At 40.2% G+C, this 18,918-nt stretch overlaps 1 protein-coding gene across 4 annotated transcripts in view; it reads right to left on the bottom strand.

Annotated features, from left to right (window-relative positions):
• The window catches only part of FRY (FRY microtubule binding protein), a 453,339-nt gene that overhangs the window by 120,210 nt on the left and 314,211 nt on the right, over nt 1-18,918 (bottom strand). For all 4 annotated transcript variants that reach the window (XM_063619275.1, XM_055244887.2, XM_055244886.2 and 1 more), the window contains 4 exons: nt 14,973-15,080; nt 4,650-4,908; nt 2,147-2,329; nt 49-135 (listed from right to left, as the gene is read on the bottom strand). In XM_063619275.1, the coding sequence (XP_063475345.1) occupies nt 49-135; nt 2,147-2,329; nt 4,650-4,908; nt 14,973-15,080 (637 nt within the window). The remainder of the gene's footprint in view (nt 1-48; nt 136-2,146; nt 2,330-4,649; nt 4,909-14,972; nt 15,081-18,918) is intronic.

The following is an 18,918-nucleotide window of genomic DNA, read 5'->3' as shown; positions in this document are numbered from 1 at the left end:
AGGTCCAGAGCTTTTAAGAGCCACTAATTGAATCAAATGTGTACTTACTGAATCCGAAACTGCTACATGAATAAAACTTTCTAGAATGGAAGAACTTAGCTGATCCATGACATCAATCATCGGCCTGTCGTCATCCTGTACAAACGGGAGGTGATTACTCTCTATGGGAAAATGAATCCTCCCCACCCACCCCACCTCCTTCGTCTGACACATGAAGCAGAACAGCTTGTGAGATAGCGATAAGGATTTTCTCACAGAAAAGTGAGTGCCCAGAGGGTGGAAGGCAGTGAGTAAAACTCCTGTGGTTCTGAGCTTCATCTTTCAAGTTTTAGTGGAAGATAATTAGAGCTCCAATTTCACATTGTACTGAAAAGACATATACCTGAATTTCAGACTCATACATACACATGAGAATCTACCAGCACCATACATTATTCACTACAGTGTTCATGTTATTAATTTCGAGGAGTAGAAATCCCGCAAGAACATGCTTTGTTAGACCACTGACTAAAACGCTACTTATTTTAAGTCATTGGTCTGTTAAAATAACTGATGAATTGTTTACTGTAACTGAATTTTAGTCCCAAAGAAACTAGACCGACCACACACTCTTTGTAGTATCTACATAGTATGTAACTATTTGATAAAAGATGCAAATTGGAAAGGGCACGAGAGAGTATCTTAGTGAAAATTCTACGTGAATAACACAGAAATGAATGGATTCATTAATTTATATATCATAAATTTATAAATTAATTCATCCATTCATTTATATATTATGAACATAATATATGGAATGAATATATAAATGAATATTCATTTATTTATATATTATATATTCATTCACTATCCTTTATTATGGAGAAATTTGAAAATATAAAATTATTTACTCAAAAGCCTTATAGAAAAGCCTTGGGATGTCTCTATTTGTGTGTGAATGATAATGGTTTAAAAAACATTATGGCTGGTCAAAGAAAGCAACATATGAGGAACATCCTTGATGTAGTCTAGTGGATTAGCACTTAAGAAGTGGGGCGTTAGAGGCATGTGTATATATTTTTTATTGAATTTTGGCTCTGTAACATTCTAGCTGTTGATTTTGGGGAAGGCAGTTAACCTCTCTAAGCCTCAGTCTCAGTATCTGTACAATGGGATAATAACCAAACCAATCCTTAGGTTATTATGAGGGTTAAGTGAGATATTATGTATGAAGCACTTAGCACACTACCTGACACATACATGGTAATTATTATTATCAGTACTTTCATAATTACAAACTTGATGAAGGTTTGCTAAAATATAACATGTCTTAGAGATTCATTTACGAGATGCGAGAGATGTGGCCCTGAAATACATCAGAAAGCTATTTAAAGAAATGTGAAAAGAAAAGCCTGTGAAGTTGAAAATATTTTATAAAGACAGTGACTATATCAAGTATTATAAAACAAAATTAGTTATTTTTAAAAGAAGAAAATAGAAAGTGGTAATTTTCTAAAGAAGTATATGACATGAAAAGCTGGTCCTTCTTTCATCAAATTATGCATTTGGTTTGGCCACCCATGCCAGCTTGCAAGATAGCAATAAGTGTTTTCTCTGAACAAGGTGTACAGCATTTAGCCAAATGTGGGGTGTTAGCAGGCACTGATCATGCTTAGTAACTGGCTGCCTTCTCCCATTTCAAGAGGACATGTTTTTTGTGATGCCATTTTCTACCATCATCAAGATTAAACATCTTTCAATTTGCCAAACTCTTTGGTACCTTGATCGTTTCAAATGAGATATGTTATTTTTTCAAGTTTATTCTCTAATATAAAGTAATAATATCTTCTTAATTAGATGTGTGCTGAACACTATGAAGGAAATGATTCATAGCCTAAATTAATCTTAAAATTCTTCACTTCTTAGCAAAGTAATGTCCCTGGAGAACTGGGATTGGTCTTTTCTATTGCTTTTAGAAAATATGACTTACATCTAGTAGATCAAGAATGCTATTACAATCGTTTAAAACCTGACAATGAATGAAAAATGTGACACCACATGTAACATAAACGTACATGAAATAGTAATGCATCATTTGTAGTTTTTAATCTAAATTTCAGAACAATTGAAAGTAAGAAATGGAAAAATTCATAAGACTAATCCATACCTCAGGCTGCCCCAGGGCAATAAATAATGCTCGAATTTCCTTGAGGATTAAAACAGACAGCTTGCGTGTGGCCACCTGGAAACTGCAGAGTAAAACCAGAGCAAAACCTTCTACAGCGTGGAGTACACTGCAGTGGGGACCTCGTTCCGACTGAATTCTATGACTGGAGCCATTTGCAATGAGCTGTTATGCAATAAGAACAACATTCTGTATTCAGCAAAATAACAATGGAAGAAGAATACACTCAGGTTTTATATCTCTTTTGCACATTTGACCTTGTAAATATTAAAATAAATGACAATGGTTTAGAACCAGACGTGTCTATGAATTTACTACTATTCATGAAAAATCCTAGATCCCCTTCTGTCTTTCAGATCAATTGTTGCTGCAGAATACCATCAACCATCTGTTACTTCTGATGAAAAATAACTCTTCAAAGGCTATTAATGTTAATAAAAACACAACTCCTTTCATCTATACCACTTGGTATTACACTGTATATACAATCAAAGTGGCCAAAGTTGTTATTTAAATTCTCCATAGACTTTTGGACACTATTAAATCGAATTTTCAAACATTTACTTTCTATTTCTCCTTGCTTACTTGTTTGTATGTTAGATTCTAATCTAGGTTTTGCACAGGTCTGTGATGGATTCTGAAAGTTCCCAATCCCCAACCAAGTGAATCTAAAGTAAAAGCAAGCCAGTCAACAGGGAAGTTTCCACCTTCATTTTTGTTTTCCCCTTACAAGCATATATAATCTTTGCTTTTCTACCTATCATGTGTTGGCATGTCTACAACACAGGGAAGTGAGAAGGAGCTGAATGTCATCTCTGGGGTTAGCCTCTCAGGAATCCCAGCTGTTCCCCAGATGCTACTATACTGCCATGAGCCTCCACAGTCTTTAGACTCTCTGTTACACTCTTCTCCAGCCAGACCCCTTTCTCCATCTGCTCATTGCCAATGCCAAGTTCCCACCGCCCTGGTTCTCCTCTGACAACACTCCTCCTCAATGCCCTCTGCAAAATGTTATCATTACCTCAACCATTTAGGACTGAGACATGAAAGATAAAGAAACCACAAGACTGCACTGTCTTCTCCGTGCATATTGAACAAAGCAGCCCATATGTTGCTGGCTAAAAATAACTGGTGGACAGCTGACTTTTATATACCTACATCCACACCCATATCCATATCAGTATGTAAATCCATATCTATATCCACACCTACACCTACATCCACATCCACATCAATATCCACATCCATATCCACATCTACATCCACATCAATATCCACATCCCTATCACATCCACATTGACATCCAAATCCATATCTACATCCACACCCACACCTACATCCACATCCATGTCCACATCAATATCCACGTCCACATCTATATCCACATATACATCCACACCCACATCCCTATCCACATCCATATCATATCCATTTACATCCACATCCATATCCTATCTACATCCACACCCATACCTACATCCACATCGATACCCACATCCACATCCTTATCTATATCCACATCCATATCACATCCACACGTATATCCACATCCACATCCTATCTACATCCACATCCAAACCCACATCCACATCCACATCTACACCTGCATCTACATCCACACCTACATCCACATCCATATCCATATCCACATCCACATCCTTACCTATATCCACATCCATATCACATCCACATATATATCCACATCCACAGCCTATCTACATCCACACCCACACCCACATCCACATCTACATCTGCATCTACATCCACACCTACATCTACATCCACACCTACATCCACATCCAAATCCATATTCACATCCACATCCTTATCTATATCCATATCCATATCACATCCACATATATATCCACATCCACATCCAGCTCTAAGTCGCTGGCCTGTAGTCATTTGTTCTTACAAGTAGATTTGCAATCATACTTCTCTGAAAAAACCAATTTCTATTCCCTAAATGGCCCTGTGAATGTTAACAAGTCTAACCTGATATGGAATATCATGCTCTGAGTTTCTTGGTCACAATTTATGCCAGTGGAAAAACTAAGGCCCACCACTAGGGAGGAAGTTCCTAGGTGGCTGGAAGTAAGAATTCTAAAGGTTCTAGACTACCACTCATTCACATATATGAATAAAAGAATATAAATTTGGCCAGGCATGGTGGCTCACACCTGTAACCCCACCACTCTGGGAGGCCAAGGCAGGAGGATCACTTGAGGTTGGGAGTTCGAGACCAGCCTGGCCAAGATGGCAAAACCCCAATCTCTGCTAGAACTACAAAAGTTAGCCAGGTGTGATGGCGTGCACCTGTAATCCCAGCTACTCAGGAGGCTGAGGCATGAAAATCACTTGAACTGGGAGGCGGAGGTTGCAGTGAGCCGAGATCGCACCACTGCACTCCATCCTGGGCAACAGAGTGAGACTGTCTCAAAAAAAAAAAAAGAATGTAAATTCATGGGTAAGGTGTGAAAATCACCTCTGAATTTCTGATTTTGTTGGCTTGTTCATAGACTTTTCCTTGTGTCTGGATGACTAGTTTCCACTGGGTGAGCAGCTGCAGCAGCAACTTCAGGGATGAATCAAGGAGTGTGTGATGCATATCATTTACTTCCCGGAGCAGGAAGTTGGTAAAGCCAAATAGTACATCTTCTCTCCAATCTGAGAAGTCAACAAGTAAACCCTGAAGAGAATTTTGTGCAATATGTCGCAATTCATCATCCATATGAATAGAGAGCCTGTGAAATGAATAAAAGAAAATAAAATCATTTACTTTATTAACTGGTCTTCTAGAGCTAAGAAGAAACATCTTCTAATATATATCTCTTCTACTTGAGTCTGAAAATGGGTCTCCCTTATTTTTTGCTTAGTAAATGACTTACATAAATACCTTTAAAAAACTTCTAACTTGGCCAGGCGTGGTGGCTCATGCCTGTAATCCCAGCACTTTGGGAGGCTGAGGTGGGTGGATTGCCTGAGTTCAGGAGTTCGAGGCCAGCTTGACTAACATGGTGGAACCCCATCTCTACTAAAAATACAAAAATTAGCCGGGCGTGGTGGCACATGCCTGTAGTCCCAGGTACTTGGGAGGCTGAGGCAGGAGAATGGCGTGAACCCGGGAGGTTGAGGTTGCAGTGAGCCAAGATCATGCCACTGCACTCCAGCCTGGGCAACAGAGTGAAACTCCATCTCAGAAAAACAAAACAAAACAAAACAAAACGAACTTCTAATTTTAGAATTACTAAAGTGTTGCAAAGACAATACAGAGTTTTCCGATATATCGTTCTTCCGGCCTCCCCTACTGTTAACATATAACCATGGTACATTTATCAAAACTAAGAAATTAATATTGGGATGAAGCTATTAACTACTTTACTCAGATTTCACCAGTTTTCCAACGATGTCCTTTTTCTGTTTCAGAATGCAATCCAAGATATCACACTGCATTTAGCTGTACTGTATGAACACTTTTTAATACATCACTGGCTACAGAATAAATTAGTATTGAATCTTATTTTTAAGGATGAGGAACCTGAGTACCGGAGAAGCTAAAGGACTCATCCAGAAGCTCACTATAAATGAGCAATCAGAGTCAGGCCTGTGGTCCTAAGTTGGTTTTGCTCCTTGGGATATTTGGCAATGTCTGCAGACATTTCTGGCTGTACACCTTGGGGTGTGGTACAGGCATTTCTTTAGTGGGTAGAAGCTAGGGATGCTGCTAAACACCCTACAATCCTAAAACACCCTACAGGACAGTTCCCTGTGACAAAGAATTTTCTGGCCCAAAATGTCAATAGTGCCAAGGTTGAGAAATTTTGAGTGAGTTAACAGAATTCTAGTGTATCTGTGGTTTAATCTAGAACAACACAATAATATTAAATCTTGACATTGGTAGGGTGGATTACTGCTAACATACTGCTTTACATATTCATTCGTTTATTTAATAAGCAAAGGCTTTTAAGAGAGACCCTCCTAAGATTCAGCCATCATATGCCCTATGCACAGCACTTAGGATATGGAGTAAGGTGTGGCTGTGTCTATTGGGTGAGGTTGCCTGCAAGAGTGAGATGTGAGACAGTGCTGGAGAGGAAGCAGAGGCAGCTCACTGAAGGGTCTTTGGGCCACCCAGGGAGACAACACAGCAGGGAAGGGGTTCAGAGTGTGTGCTCTGGAATCAGAATGCCTGGATCAGGGTCTTGCCTCTGTCACTTATTAGTTACCTGACTTCAGGTTAGTCACTTAATCTCTAAGCCTCAGATTGGTAAAATGGGGATACTAACTGTAACTGCATTCTATAAACCTGTCGTGAGGGTCACTGAATGATCCCTGTGCAATGTTTAGCACTGCACAGAGCACAGAGTAAGCATTCAGTAATGTTAGCTATTATTAGAAGAAAATTAATTGTATCCTGAAAGTTAAAGGGAAAGAAACACGGTTAGATTCGCTCTTGAGAAAAGAGAGTCAGGCAAGAATAGGGAGAATGTCTTGGAGAAGAAACAAGGCATAGACCATCTAAGAGGTCACCGCAATGACTTAAGCAACAAGTGGTGAGGGCCTGACCCAAAGCAGAGAAGTGTGGTGGGGCAAGGGCAGACAGAGGCCAAAGATATTTAGAACTCAGTAGCCTGGAGGGGTTCAGTGTCAGAGAAGAACGTGGCGGAGTCAATGGGGGCTCCCATACCCAGGACAGATATTATCACCAACAAATACAAGACAACATTGTCGCCCAGGGTGGTTAAGGAATTTGCTCAAAGTTAACAAAGGGAAGAGCCAGGAATTCAATTTAGGACTTCTAATCTTTAATCCAAAATACTTCCCACAAAACAAGCCTGGCACAAGTCACCCCAGTTATCACTCTCAAATAGACAGTATTTCAAAAGTTTGATAAGATAAGCGAACACTTGTCTTATTTTCTAAAGCATAAAGTACACCAATTGGTCCAGTTTGACAATATAAATCAGGTAAAAAGCTCTTTAGTTCACAGATTTACACTGAGCCAGGGAATATGTTTTCTGTCTCAAAAGCATGTAAAGTTCTACACAGACACTGAGAAGGAAGATCTAAGCTAATTTTTCAGGGACGTCTTATACAATTAAATCTACAGTTCTTCAGTAGTTGCTGAAAGAAGAATGAGAAGGCTTTAACCTGGGCTTCCAATCTAGAATTGTCTAAAACAGAAGTTTTCAAACTTTCTTTGTATTTCATTCAGCAGCAGATCTATCTTTTTTTCCAACAAAAGTTTATATAGAGCTCTGTGGTGGTGAATTTTACGTGTCAACGTGGCTGGGCCTCAGTGCCCAGATATTTGACTGACATTATTCTGGATGTTTGTGGATGAGATTAACATTTAAATCAGTGGACTTTGAGGAAAGCAGTTTTCCCTCCCTCATGTGGGTGGGCCTCATTTGACCAGCTACAGGCCTGACTAGAACAAAAGATTGGACTCCCCTGAGCAAGAGAGAATTCTACAGCCTTTAGACTTCATCTGCAACATTGGTTCTTCCTGGTTCTACAGCAGACTGTGTCTGGATTCAAACTGGAAACTTGGCTCTTCTGAATCTCCAGCCTGCTGGCCTTCAAACAAGAATGGCAGCACTGGCTCTCCTGCATCTCCAGCTTGCTGGCTCCCCATGAAGATTTTGGACCTGCCAGTCTCCATAACTACATGAGCCAATTCCTTACAATAAATCTCTTTCTCTCTATATACATCTTATTGTTTCTGTTTCTCTCTGGAGAACTCTAATACAAACTTCAATATATAGATACATAAAACCTGAGCCACTCTGGTTAAAGCTGGGGGTAAAAGGCCTGAAGCCCACCAATTTGGGGAGAAAACATTCCTTCATTCACCAAACAGCTGAGTCATCTCTGCAGTCCATGGTTTGAAAACACTAGTTTATGAAAAGCACTTGAAGTCATTTCCCCATCTTATGTTTATTATTCTGATTTACTATATTTATACCTGTCTATGGTCTTGAAGGTTTTAGAAAATAAGCTTCCACAGATAACAAGCCACCGTTTTTAGGACAGGTAATAGTTTAGTAACCAGGAATTGCAGAAACTACATAAATGTTAACTGATAGTAATGACAGTGTTCACAATTTTGTGTTTCCCACAAAATTCATATGTTTAAGTCCTAACTCCTAGTACCTCAGAATGTGACCTTATTTGGAAATGAGGTCATTGCAGATGTAATTAGCTAAATTAAGAAGAGGTTGTGGGCCCCTAACCCAATATGACTGGTGTCCTTATAAGAAGGGCACTTTTGTAGACAGACAAGCACACGTGGATAATGTCATACGAAGATAAAAGCAGACATCAGGGTGATGCTTCTACAAGCCAAGGGATGCCAAAGAGTGCCAGCAAACTACCAGAAGCCAGGTGAGAGGGTTGGAGCAGATTCCCTCTCATAGTCTTGAGCAGGACACAACCCGCTGACACCTTGATCTTGGACCTCTAGCCTCCAGAACTGTGAGAGAATAAATTTTTGGTGTTTAGGCCACCCATTTTGTGACACTTTGTTACGGCAGTCCTAGCAGACCAATATAATCATGAAACCAGGCAAGCACCAAGGACGAAAGCCATGTCGTGGTCTATTTTCATGAAGCCTTTAAGTAAGGACCAATACTTTCAGCTTTCCAAATGAGATTGATTCTACTCGTCATCTAACTTTGCTCTCATGCACAATTTGCAATCTAGAATCTGTTTTAACTTCAAACCCACAATGCAGGATCATTTTCAGGACTCTTCGAGCCCCATGGCAGTGTGGTCCTTGCTATTCTTGGTGGCCGTGTCTCTTAACATGACAGTGTTTACATGCTCTACCAGTGAAAGGCTCAAAAATATTCCTGGAGGATGAAGACCAGGGAGGGGAAAGGGCTTCTGGGCTAGAAGGCTCAGCTGGTTATAAAAGTGGAATGTTTGTAGAAGAAAAAGGCCCAGCTGCCACAGAACTGAGACTGAACGGAAATCACCTATCAAGACGAGTCTATGGGTAGCAGGTGAGGGGTAAGGGGAAGAAGCTGTGAAAAGGACAAAGCTCCCTCCCTGTGTCTGTCCCTCGAAGCATATAAGCAGAGAGCTGCCTGTCAGATACGGTTGCCATCTCTTCCACTCAGTTCTTCCTCATTTTTACTTTTGTTAGATTTTGACCAGATAATCAAGATCTTGTGAAACACATGAGATTTTACATTATAAAGTGGGGAAAAAATAGCTATCTAAAAGGGAAAAGAAGCCTTGGAGTTAAATGAGAAAGATGTCCAGCCATTCTGACTACTCAGGAAAGTAGCATGGAGCTGGCCTACAGATTTACAAATCCTATTAGATCTCCTTCTCTAGCAAGGATGAGGGTGAGGGACAGCAGTTCCCCCAACTGGGCCATCTTCATAGAGAAACTAGACCAGGAAAGAAAGAACAGGTCTCAGCTGCAAACTAAACAGGTGCAGTTATAATTTTAAAAACTGTCCTTTGAGAGAGTTTGGTGGCAACAATTAAGAGAGAACAGAAAGACTTTAAGAGAAAGCAACTTCTGAAGATGTCTGGCTAGCTTGGGGAACTAAGGCTAAATTTCTGAGAAGCTGATTTGGTTCTCAGAAGCCTAAAATAAAAGAAACCAGTGTTGCCAATATCAGTTGCAGCGGCCCCTCCCAGGCAGCTGGGATCAGGAGCACTAAGCAGGCCTGGCATGATTCTCACTGCTCACGTCAGAAAGCAAATGCATAGCTGTATTCTGCACAGGCCACCTGTGCCACTGCCAATGGTCCTGGGCCCTGTCTGCGGTGATGGAGAACAAGTGAGTGGTGTGATCACAAGGGCACGTGCTGCTCAGACAAAGGTGCTATTGAACAGGTCAGGACATGCCATAAAATGAGGAAAAAATAGAACTTGGACAAAGCTGCCTTCTTGGTTGGTCGGATCAGAAATATGACTTTTAATGGAAAACACTTGTGTAAGGTGAGCTTCAGATTCTGATGGAATCAGCTTAGTAGCTTTTAATAATGTTCTTGTACAGAGATGCATGAAAGAAAAGGGGTGATTTCAAATTCACAAACCATATCCAGAAGAAAAGACAAATTAGGAGAAACATCCTCCTTTGAACTAGGCAAGATAAGCAAAAGCTTATTAGGAAGAAGTGCCCCACAATGTCACCAAGGGCCGTGGAGGAAGAAATACTGAAAGTGAAGCCCAGCAGACGAGGATTTCCAAAAGAAGGAGCTTGAGAGAGGTGGACCGTTCACTACCAGGGTAGTTCACCAGGAGGGGTGGAAATTTCTTCTTGGAGGCTATTAAAGAATGAACCCCCATCTATTTACAGTGGTTTGAACTATATCTCAATTAAAATACAGAAATATGACTAAGTGAATTGTTGAGGCAATATACACAATTGAGATGAGTTCTCTTTCAGCTACTCCAAACAACTAACCACTTTCCACAACACAGGCATATGTGGAAAAGGGAAAGCCGAATAAATGTTTAATAATTTTTAGATACCCTAGAAGACTGTGGAATCTGTGTATGCATTATCTTAGAAGTTTCTACAAATAATAAGGAAACACCACATAAAACATGTTTATTATTTTGCATAAAACCAATGACATTTGGAAAATTCTATAAATTTGGGCAATCAGATTTACCCTTCTGAAATTCAATGTCCTTATCTAAAAATAAGAATGAACATGTGCCCAGCTTACCTAATATAATGTACATGCAATGCATTGTATAGCACGGTGTATGTTCTTTGAATGTGAAGATATCTAAAAATAATAAACTAACACTTGCTGAGAGCTTTGAAAGAGGAGGGTGAATACTCAACAGCAAGCCCTTGGTGCATGCAAAGCACTGCAGGAAGTGACAAGGACAGGAGCCTGTGGACTGCTAGCGAAAGCTCCCTCTTGTGGTCAAATGACAGAGCAGGAAACATCTAAGAGAGGAGAGCGAGAGAAAAAGATGGTGGCTGCCAAGGGGAGACAGCTCCCCTTTCTATCTGGAGAATCCTCAGGGATCCAGACAGCTGAGCAGGCCAGGCTCTGCAGAGGATGGGAAGGAAGCACCCCCATGGGTCTCACCACGATGTCAGGAGGCCTGTGAGGCTTCCATGGAGCCACATGGAAAGGTTCTCACACTTGGCCATATTATGAGCTAGCTGAGCAATACGTGTAAAGTCAGAAATCTAGTAGCTTGAAGAAGGCAGTTTTCCAGCTTTGTTGTATACACTGTTGTCATGTGCAACATACTAATATGTGTCTGAGGTGTAAGTGTCTGTGGTATTCAGCCATTACTCAAAGTGCAGGAAGGGCCTGGGAGCAGTTGTGTGGGACACACAGTCGAAACTCCTTACAGGGAACTGAGCTGGGAGGGATGGACAACCTGCAGGAACACTGCCCTTATTTTACCAATTATGAAAAAAAACAAGTTTTTAGTAAAAAATGTACCACGGATGTGACTGTGAAGTGTCAGAAATAACAGGTCTCACCCCTCTCTGACTAGACCATACATTATCTCAGGTCAGTTGAATCCGAAGGCAACTGGACTGTGAGGGTATAAAGTGAGTGACGACTTCTTGTGTGGCACTTGAAACCCACATTTATTGCTATCGAATTACTTCACTTTTGTCCTCTGACCCTCTCGAGGAGATCTGAAGAGGGTCATTTTCTCACAGGTTAATAGGACTCTATGTGCAGGTCGCTTACTCTAGTTATCCTTCCCCCTGAGGAGAACAGCCTCTGGCTTCTTTTGAAGCTTATTAAAAAGGTCCCTTCATGGGTTTCCCATATAAGTCCCTTCATTTTCTGATTTCTCCCTAAGGCTTAAACTCTCAGGAATATTTATTTGTTCTGTTCCCTCAGAAAAAAAAGAAAAAAAAAACAACAAAAAAACCCAAAAAACAGCACCCATTGCTTTGGGCTTGGTAAGAATGTAACTTATAATAAACAGGACACACTATAAATAGCACTAGCATTCCAACCACATCTGACAGAATTCCCTCCCAACACGCCTGGCACCATGGTCTGAGGGTTTGGGCATCACTGGATTGGGCTGTCAAGGTGATTTCAGAGGTAGGAGCCTCCCACTCAGACTTATGGCAAAATAGCATTAGAGACTTTACCAGAAAGAGAACACTGCATGCCATTCAAAAAACTTGGTACTTCAAAGGCCTCAGTGTATATAATCACCAATTAGACTTCTATTGAATAAAGTGAATTTTCCTTCTACTTCAATTTAACTGGAAACTTTTTCCCTGCAGACGCCTCCTCTCTCTAACCACAAGTCTTGTCATCTAGCCCTCGCAACAGTCCTAAGGGGTAGGCAGTCTCATTCCAATTTCACCAAAATTTTACCAAGGGAAAAGGATAGGGTTGAGGGTTAAATAATTTGTCCGGATCACGCAGGTAGTAAAATGGCAAAGGAATGTAGGGAAATGAAGTTCAGGCTTTTAGAGGATTGTTTTCTTCCCATTCTCGTGTCCTGCTTCCTACATGTCTGTTAGATGGTGGCCGTCTTTGTCCAGATAGTCATGAGGCCTTGGAGAGGGGCTTTTCGCTCAGCCACCTGTGCTCTGGGAAATACACGTCTCCTGGTCATGCTGCCCCTCCAATGCTGTCCACAGCAAACTGACAGGCTCTCCTTTATGTTTTCGGTAGCTCTAGCCCTTGTCTCACAGCTTTTCTTTATTCTCAGTCTCTGCCCTCATCCCGGGTGACTCAATATTAGCATGGATGACCCTTACAGTCTTAGTCTGTCCTTCCCTCAGCTTCCCCCAGCCCCTAAATCATCGTGTTCATTATTCTTTGGAAATCCACTCTTTGTTCCTCCACAGGTCTTCTCCTTAGCCCTGAACTGGAAAGCCCTTTTTGATCCAGGCTTATTTTTTCCCATTTCTCTCTGCTTTCCTGCTTCCAGGGAATGTACTCTTCGCTCATATTGTGGTTGCTAGGTCTCAAAAGTTACACCCTAAGTGTGGACTGGAAGGAAGAAGGATCCACGGCTGGAAGGCTGCTGATGACAGCAGAAAGAGGCTACAGGAGTGGGTGACATTGGCAGCCAGAAGGTGGAAGGCTGTGGTCAGAGAGCAAAACGGCTTGAAATCATGGTTTTGAAGGTAACAGACCTTCAGGAAACCTTCACATTCAGCACTGTTCTTGAGCTAGTGGTGTCAGGAAGGAGGGAGTGGCTGTGTCCAAATGTGAATTAAAGAATGGGAAAGGGCAGTAGGTTCTAAAAGCTATTACTAGATAGCAAGAGGTAATCAACAGAGGGACCCAAGCTGGCTGCCCACGTAAGAGAGGACCATGACCACAATAATCAGGAGACGCAGGGCTCCACGGGGACACTCAGAGCCTCAGGAGGCCACCAGATTATGTGCAGCCATGTGGGGTGGAAGTTTGGGTTTTTTACTTGAATATTGAAGGGGAAGGTGCTCTCAGAAGGTGACAATGTGAGTAAACTAGGCTATGTGTAATGCATCATTCATTCAGTCAGCATGACTATTTGTTGTCCTTCTCCAGGCTTTTTAAAAATTACACCATAATCAGATTATAGAGCCTAAATTGACATTTTTTGTCATCTTATTTCCCAGCTTAAAATTTCATCAGTCCAAATGCCTCAACAAGTACTTATGATCAGCTGAAAATCTACCTCTTCAGTCTTATTTCAATTTCCTTTCATCATTGGGTTTGTAAACTATTTTCTCTTTTTTCCCCCCAAACCAATGACTTTTGTTCTTCTTCATTCCATGCATCCCACGTGTCTAATAATTTTGCTTTCCAAATTGCACTTAGGTTATGTCACTTTTGATTTTTAAATTAAAGACATACGTAACTGTCAACTGGAGCTCCAGATCAACATGAGATAACTAAGCTTACTAAACTAGAATAAGATAATTTCACTCGAAGAAAATAAATTTTAGGTTCTCATTGGATTGTGCATTGGGAGGGTGATAAATATGATTTTGGGCAGCTTTCTGAAGCACTATACTAAAAGTAGTTTAGGATATCCATGACCTGCATTCTTGTCCCCATGGGGGTCTGTGGGCCTCAGATTGGGTATCAGACTCCGAATGAACTCTTTTTTGGCCAGACCCATCTCATTTCCTGGTTCTACCTCTGTGCCTTTGCTCATGTCTCTGCCTTTACCTTTCTGAACTCTACCTTCCCTTCGAGAGGAAGTTCAAGTTCCACCTTCTCTCAGGAGTTATTTGTTGCCTTCCCCAGTCCATAGTAATCTCTTACCCACGAATCATGTATTGTACATTTTTGTGCCATTAATTTGCACAACACGGGCTTTGGGTTGTTAGCGACCTTACGTGCATATGTATTTGCTTCTAAGTTGGATTTTAAACCCCTTGAACATGGGAAAAATACTTTTTTTTTTTTTTTTTGAGACGGAGTCTCGCTTTTTCACCCAGGCTGGAGTGCAGTGGCTCAATCTCGGCTCACTGCAAGCTCCGCCTCCCGGGTTCACGCCATTCTCCTGCCTCAGCCTCTCCGAGTAGCTGGGACTACAGGCGCCCGCCACCACGCCCGGCTAATTTTTTGTATTTTTAGTAGAGACGGGGTTTCACCGTGGTCTCGATCTCCTGACCTCGTGATCCGCCCGCCTCGGCCTCCCAAAGTGCTGGGATTACAAGCGTGAGCCGCCGCGCTCGGCCGGGAAAAATAATTTTTAAAAATTTGTTTTTTCCTGCCCATACCCAGTATCTCATTTGGTAAATATTTGTTAATTGTAAACTACCATTCTATTTTTTTTTTCAGGAGTGACAACAAAGGATCAAAATTAATTTTGGTCAAATAATATTCTCACCTACCTAGCCAGCAAGTCAATAAGTTCAAGTTTTGACATCCCATCAGGAAGCAGTCGAGGAATAGCAGCAACACAGGTCCTGAAAAGATCTATTTTTGGCTTTCTCTCACCCCTAGAATCAGAAGACAAAATTTTAAAATAGGTCAAAAGGCTGTGAAAATAAAAGCAAAATGAATTAAGTGCATGAACAAAGACTAGAATCCATGCCTTCTGAGTCACAGCCTGGTGTTAGCTCCATATTATTCTCAAATGTTTATGCTCTTTGTAGCTTGACCAATTCTAACAAAACTTTAAGTAATTTAAATGTAAGACAGAGGTATATATCTGAAAAGAAAAATGCTGATATCAATACTATTTTACCTTGAGTTTGCCCTTTAGTTGGGTCTAGTCCAGTTGCATTTAAAATACCAGAATCACAGAAATGGCTAAGTACATCCACATGAAGAAATGTATTTCATTCAGCATTTAAAAATGTATTTCATTCAGCATTTAAAAATGGAGTTTATTTGATATATATACATATACATATATGTATATATATGGAATGGTGCCTTTTGTAATTGTGATATCTAGCAGCTTCTCTCCCTAATGAGTTATGCTTCTCCCCTAGAGCCCCTTGTCCTGTTTCTAAAAAATTAAGTGCTTCCAAAATAAATCTTTCAAAATAAGTAAAATTCTGAAACGTATATAGTTGTGCACTCATTTCTGACTTTTAAAGTGATACTGATGGGCCTCACCTCTATGGAGATTTCCTTCTCTATTTTTAATTAATTTCTTGAGAATATGAATGTTTAATGATAATTAATGCCTTCTGCATTCTGTTGGAAAATGTGAAGGAGAAATATATATTTTGTTTTATTTCAATTTTTAGTTGTTTTAATAGGTCACTGTTAGATTTTTAACCACTTATTTTATCTGTAACCTTTATGGAATAAACTACCCACCAAAATCTTTCAAATGACCCAAGCGATAACATATAACAGCCTATCTAAAGCCTGATGACTTAGTCTTCTGAGCATAAATATAGAATCAGTACCAAATTAATGTGATCCCAGGACACAAGCACAATGATGAAAATGCAAAGCAGCATAAAAATAATTCCTTTCTGGAACAGTAACTGTAGTCAGAATAGAAATGCAACTAGCAGAGTCAATCCTCTCTGTAATCTAAAGATCATAATCAAACAGCAATTTTACTCTGTGACATACCTTTTAGTGTGCCTTTACAAGTTTGTTAAGAATTAATACAAAATTGTTTATGTGAAAAATAAAACATGTAATATGTTGTCTTCCAAAATAATCTGCTTTTGTGGGCAGTCATAAGATTATTTTCTTAATAATCTTATGACTTTTGTCATCCATAGAGCTTTTGCATGAGCTGTTGAGGACCCTGGAGAAGAGGAAGCAGTTGCACAGGGCTTTCCAATCAGCCAAGGAAAGAAATGTTTTCAGATGATATCCTCAATAGCTGTACAGTGTTAGAGCCTAGAGATCTCTTCTAATTGTTCATTTGTAACACAGTGAGTAGTTTAAATAGTTCTACTAGTTTTCTCACCAGATGTCTTTAACAGCTGGGATTATTTTTATATCTGTCGGAAAATGGATGACCTTGCCTGGCCTGAAGTGTAAGGGCGAACTCTGCCAGACTTCCAAGATGATAAAACAAGCCTAGATTAGAAACTAATTGCTGCATGATTTCCTCTTACTACTGCAGTCTTTGCTGTCTGGCCTTTTATGGGAAGCATATAAATCCCCAAAATTACATAATTAAGAAAATATATTAACAAATGTTAAAATTATTGTTTATTATTCTTTACTTGTTATTTTCTTTCTTTCTTTCTTTTTTTTGTACTAGCATGAACCACAAAAGGGATGAGGAATAAAGACTGAGCAACACAGAATGTTCAATGTTCAAGTTCTCACCCTACGTAGGGCCTGGGAAAGTGGTGGAGCAGCTTCAAATATCAACTCCAGTGACTGTTCCATTAGTGTTGTGTGGGCCTCCACCCTCTTCTCCTAAATGCTTATGTGATTCCCTAACATTTCTCTTCTTCCTTTTTTTTTTTTTTTTTTTTTTTTAAGAAATGAAGCAATGAGTTATTCAGGAATCTGCTTTGAATTCTAGCACGAAAAATGTTTCTAGCCCTATCTGGAGGTCTTAAGATGTTTGAATAGGAAAAAGTAAAGAAGAACCTTAGAAAAAGTTTGAAACATTGATTAAAACATAAATAAAATGTTTACATTTAAACATGTACCTTTTTATGATTTTGAATATATTGTTTTTGTCCTGAACCTATCTTGTGATGCCTATTGATTACAAATACGGTTGTCCTTTAAAGCTTTTTTTTTTTTTTTTTTTTTTTTTTTTAAGGAAACAGCTATATGCATTTCTTTTTGTTTGTTTTTGAAACAGTTTCACTGTCACCCAGGCTGGAATGCAGTGCTGCAATCTTGGCTCACTGCAATCTCCGACTCCCGGGTTCAAGCAATTCTCCTGCCTCAGCCTCCTGAGTAGCTGGGATTACAGGTGTGTGCCACCATGCCCAGCTAATTTTTGTATTATTAGTAAAGATGGGGTTTCACCATGTTGGCCAGGCTGGTCTTGAACTCTTGACCTCAAGTGGTCTGCCCGCCTTGGCCTCCCAAAGTGCTGGGATTACAGGTGTGAGCCACTGTGCCTGGCGTAATGCATTATTTTATATCTTCTACATCATAAATTGAAAATGGCTTTAATATATGCAAGAAGTATGGAAAAATGAGGTTGAAAGTTTACTGATAATCTGGCAAATTTGTGAGGTAAGAACTAGAACTGTACATAATATTTTTAATGTTATTAATCTTGGTCGATATAAATTCTGCTATTATTTCGGATGAAAAGTCTAAAGCAACATCATCTCATACTACTTAAATCGAGTAATTGGCAAGCTGCAAGATAATATGCATTGTATAATCCCACTTTTGTGGAAAAAAAGAGGTATGTATACACATACATTTATATTGACGTAAGGAAAGGTCTGGAAGGAATCACATTGATCCAAGAAATGGCTGCAGATTTCATGTGAGGCTCTGAGGAGGCTTTTATTTTAACTTTAGATTCTACAAAATACATATTTTAAATAATTCTGCATTTTTGCCTTTGCTTTAATCATGAGCACATGTTACTATCACAAAAAAAATGCACACCACAATATGAACCTCTCTATATAGGTAACAATCTTCAGATTAATTCTTATATTTGCAGTTGAAAATGATGGATGACAGAACAAATTTACCTAATTATATTTTTGGAAATTATGCCACAGCTATCAAATGTAATTTAATTCATAGCCCAACAACACAGTCCAAACTTTCTTAAAATATAGAATTATAACTTAATCCTAGTTCCTGCCATAGTTAAAGAAAAACAGCAAATGCAAGTTCTGATTGTAAATCTAGATCTTCAGATTTTGAATAAGAATACTTGGTGGAGCCAAGATGGCCAAATAGGAACAGCTCCGGTCTGCAGCTCCCAGCGTGAGCGACGCAGAAGACGGGTGATTTCTGCATTTCCATCTGAGGTACCGGGTTCATCTCCCTAGGGAGTGCCAAACAGTGGGTGCAGGACAGTCGGTTTAGCGCACCGTGTGCGAGCTGAGCCCGAAGCAGGGTGAGGCATTGTCTCACTCGGGAAGCGCAAGGGGTCAGGGAGTTCCCTTTCCTAGTCAAAGAAAGGGGTGACAGACAGCACCTGGAAAATCGGGTCACTCCCACCCTAATACTGCGCTTTTCCAACAGGCTTGGAAAACAGCACACCAGGAGATTGTGTCCCGCACCTAGCTCAGAGGGTCCTACGCCCACAGAGTCTTGCTGATTGCTAGCACAGCAGTCTGAGATCAAACTGCAAGGTGGCAGCGAGGCTGGGGGAGGGGCGCCCGCCATTGCCCAGGCTTGCTTAGGTAAACAAAGCAGCCA

The sequence above is a fragment of the Symphalangus syndactylus genome, chromosome 15 (genome assembly GCF_028878055.3).
Source record: "Symphalangus syndactylus isolate Jambi chromosome 15, NHGRI_mSymSyn1-v2.1_pri, whole genome shotgun sequence".
In the NCBI taxonomy this organism is placed as follows: Eukaryota; Metazoa; Chordata; class Mammalia; order Primates; family Hylobatidae; genus Symphalangus; species Symphalangus syndactylus.
This window is presented reverse-complemented; position numbering and strand designations above follow the sequence as displayed.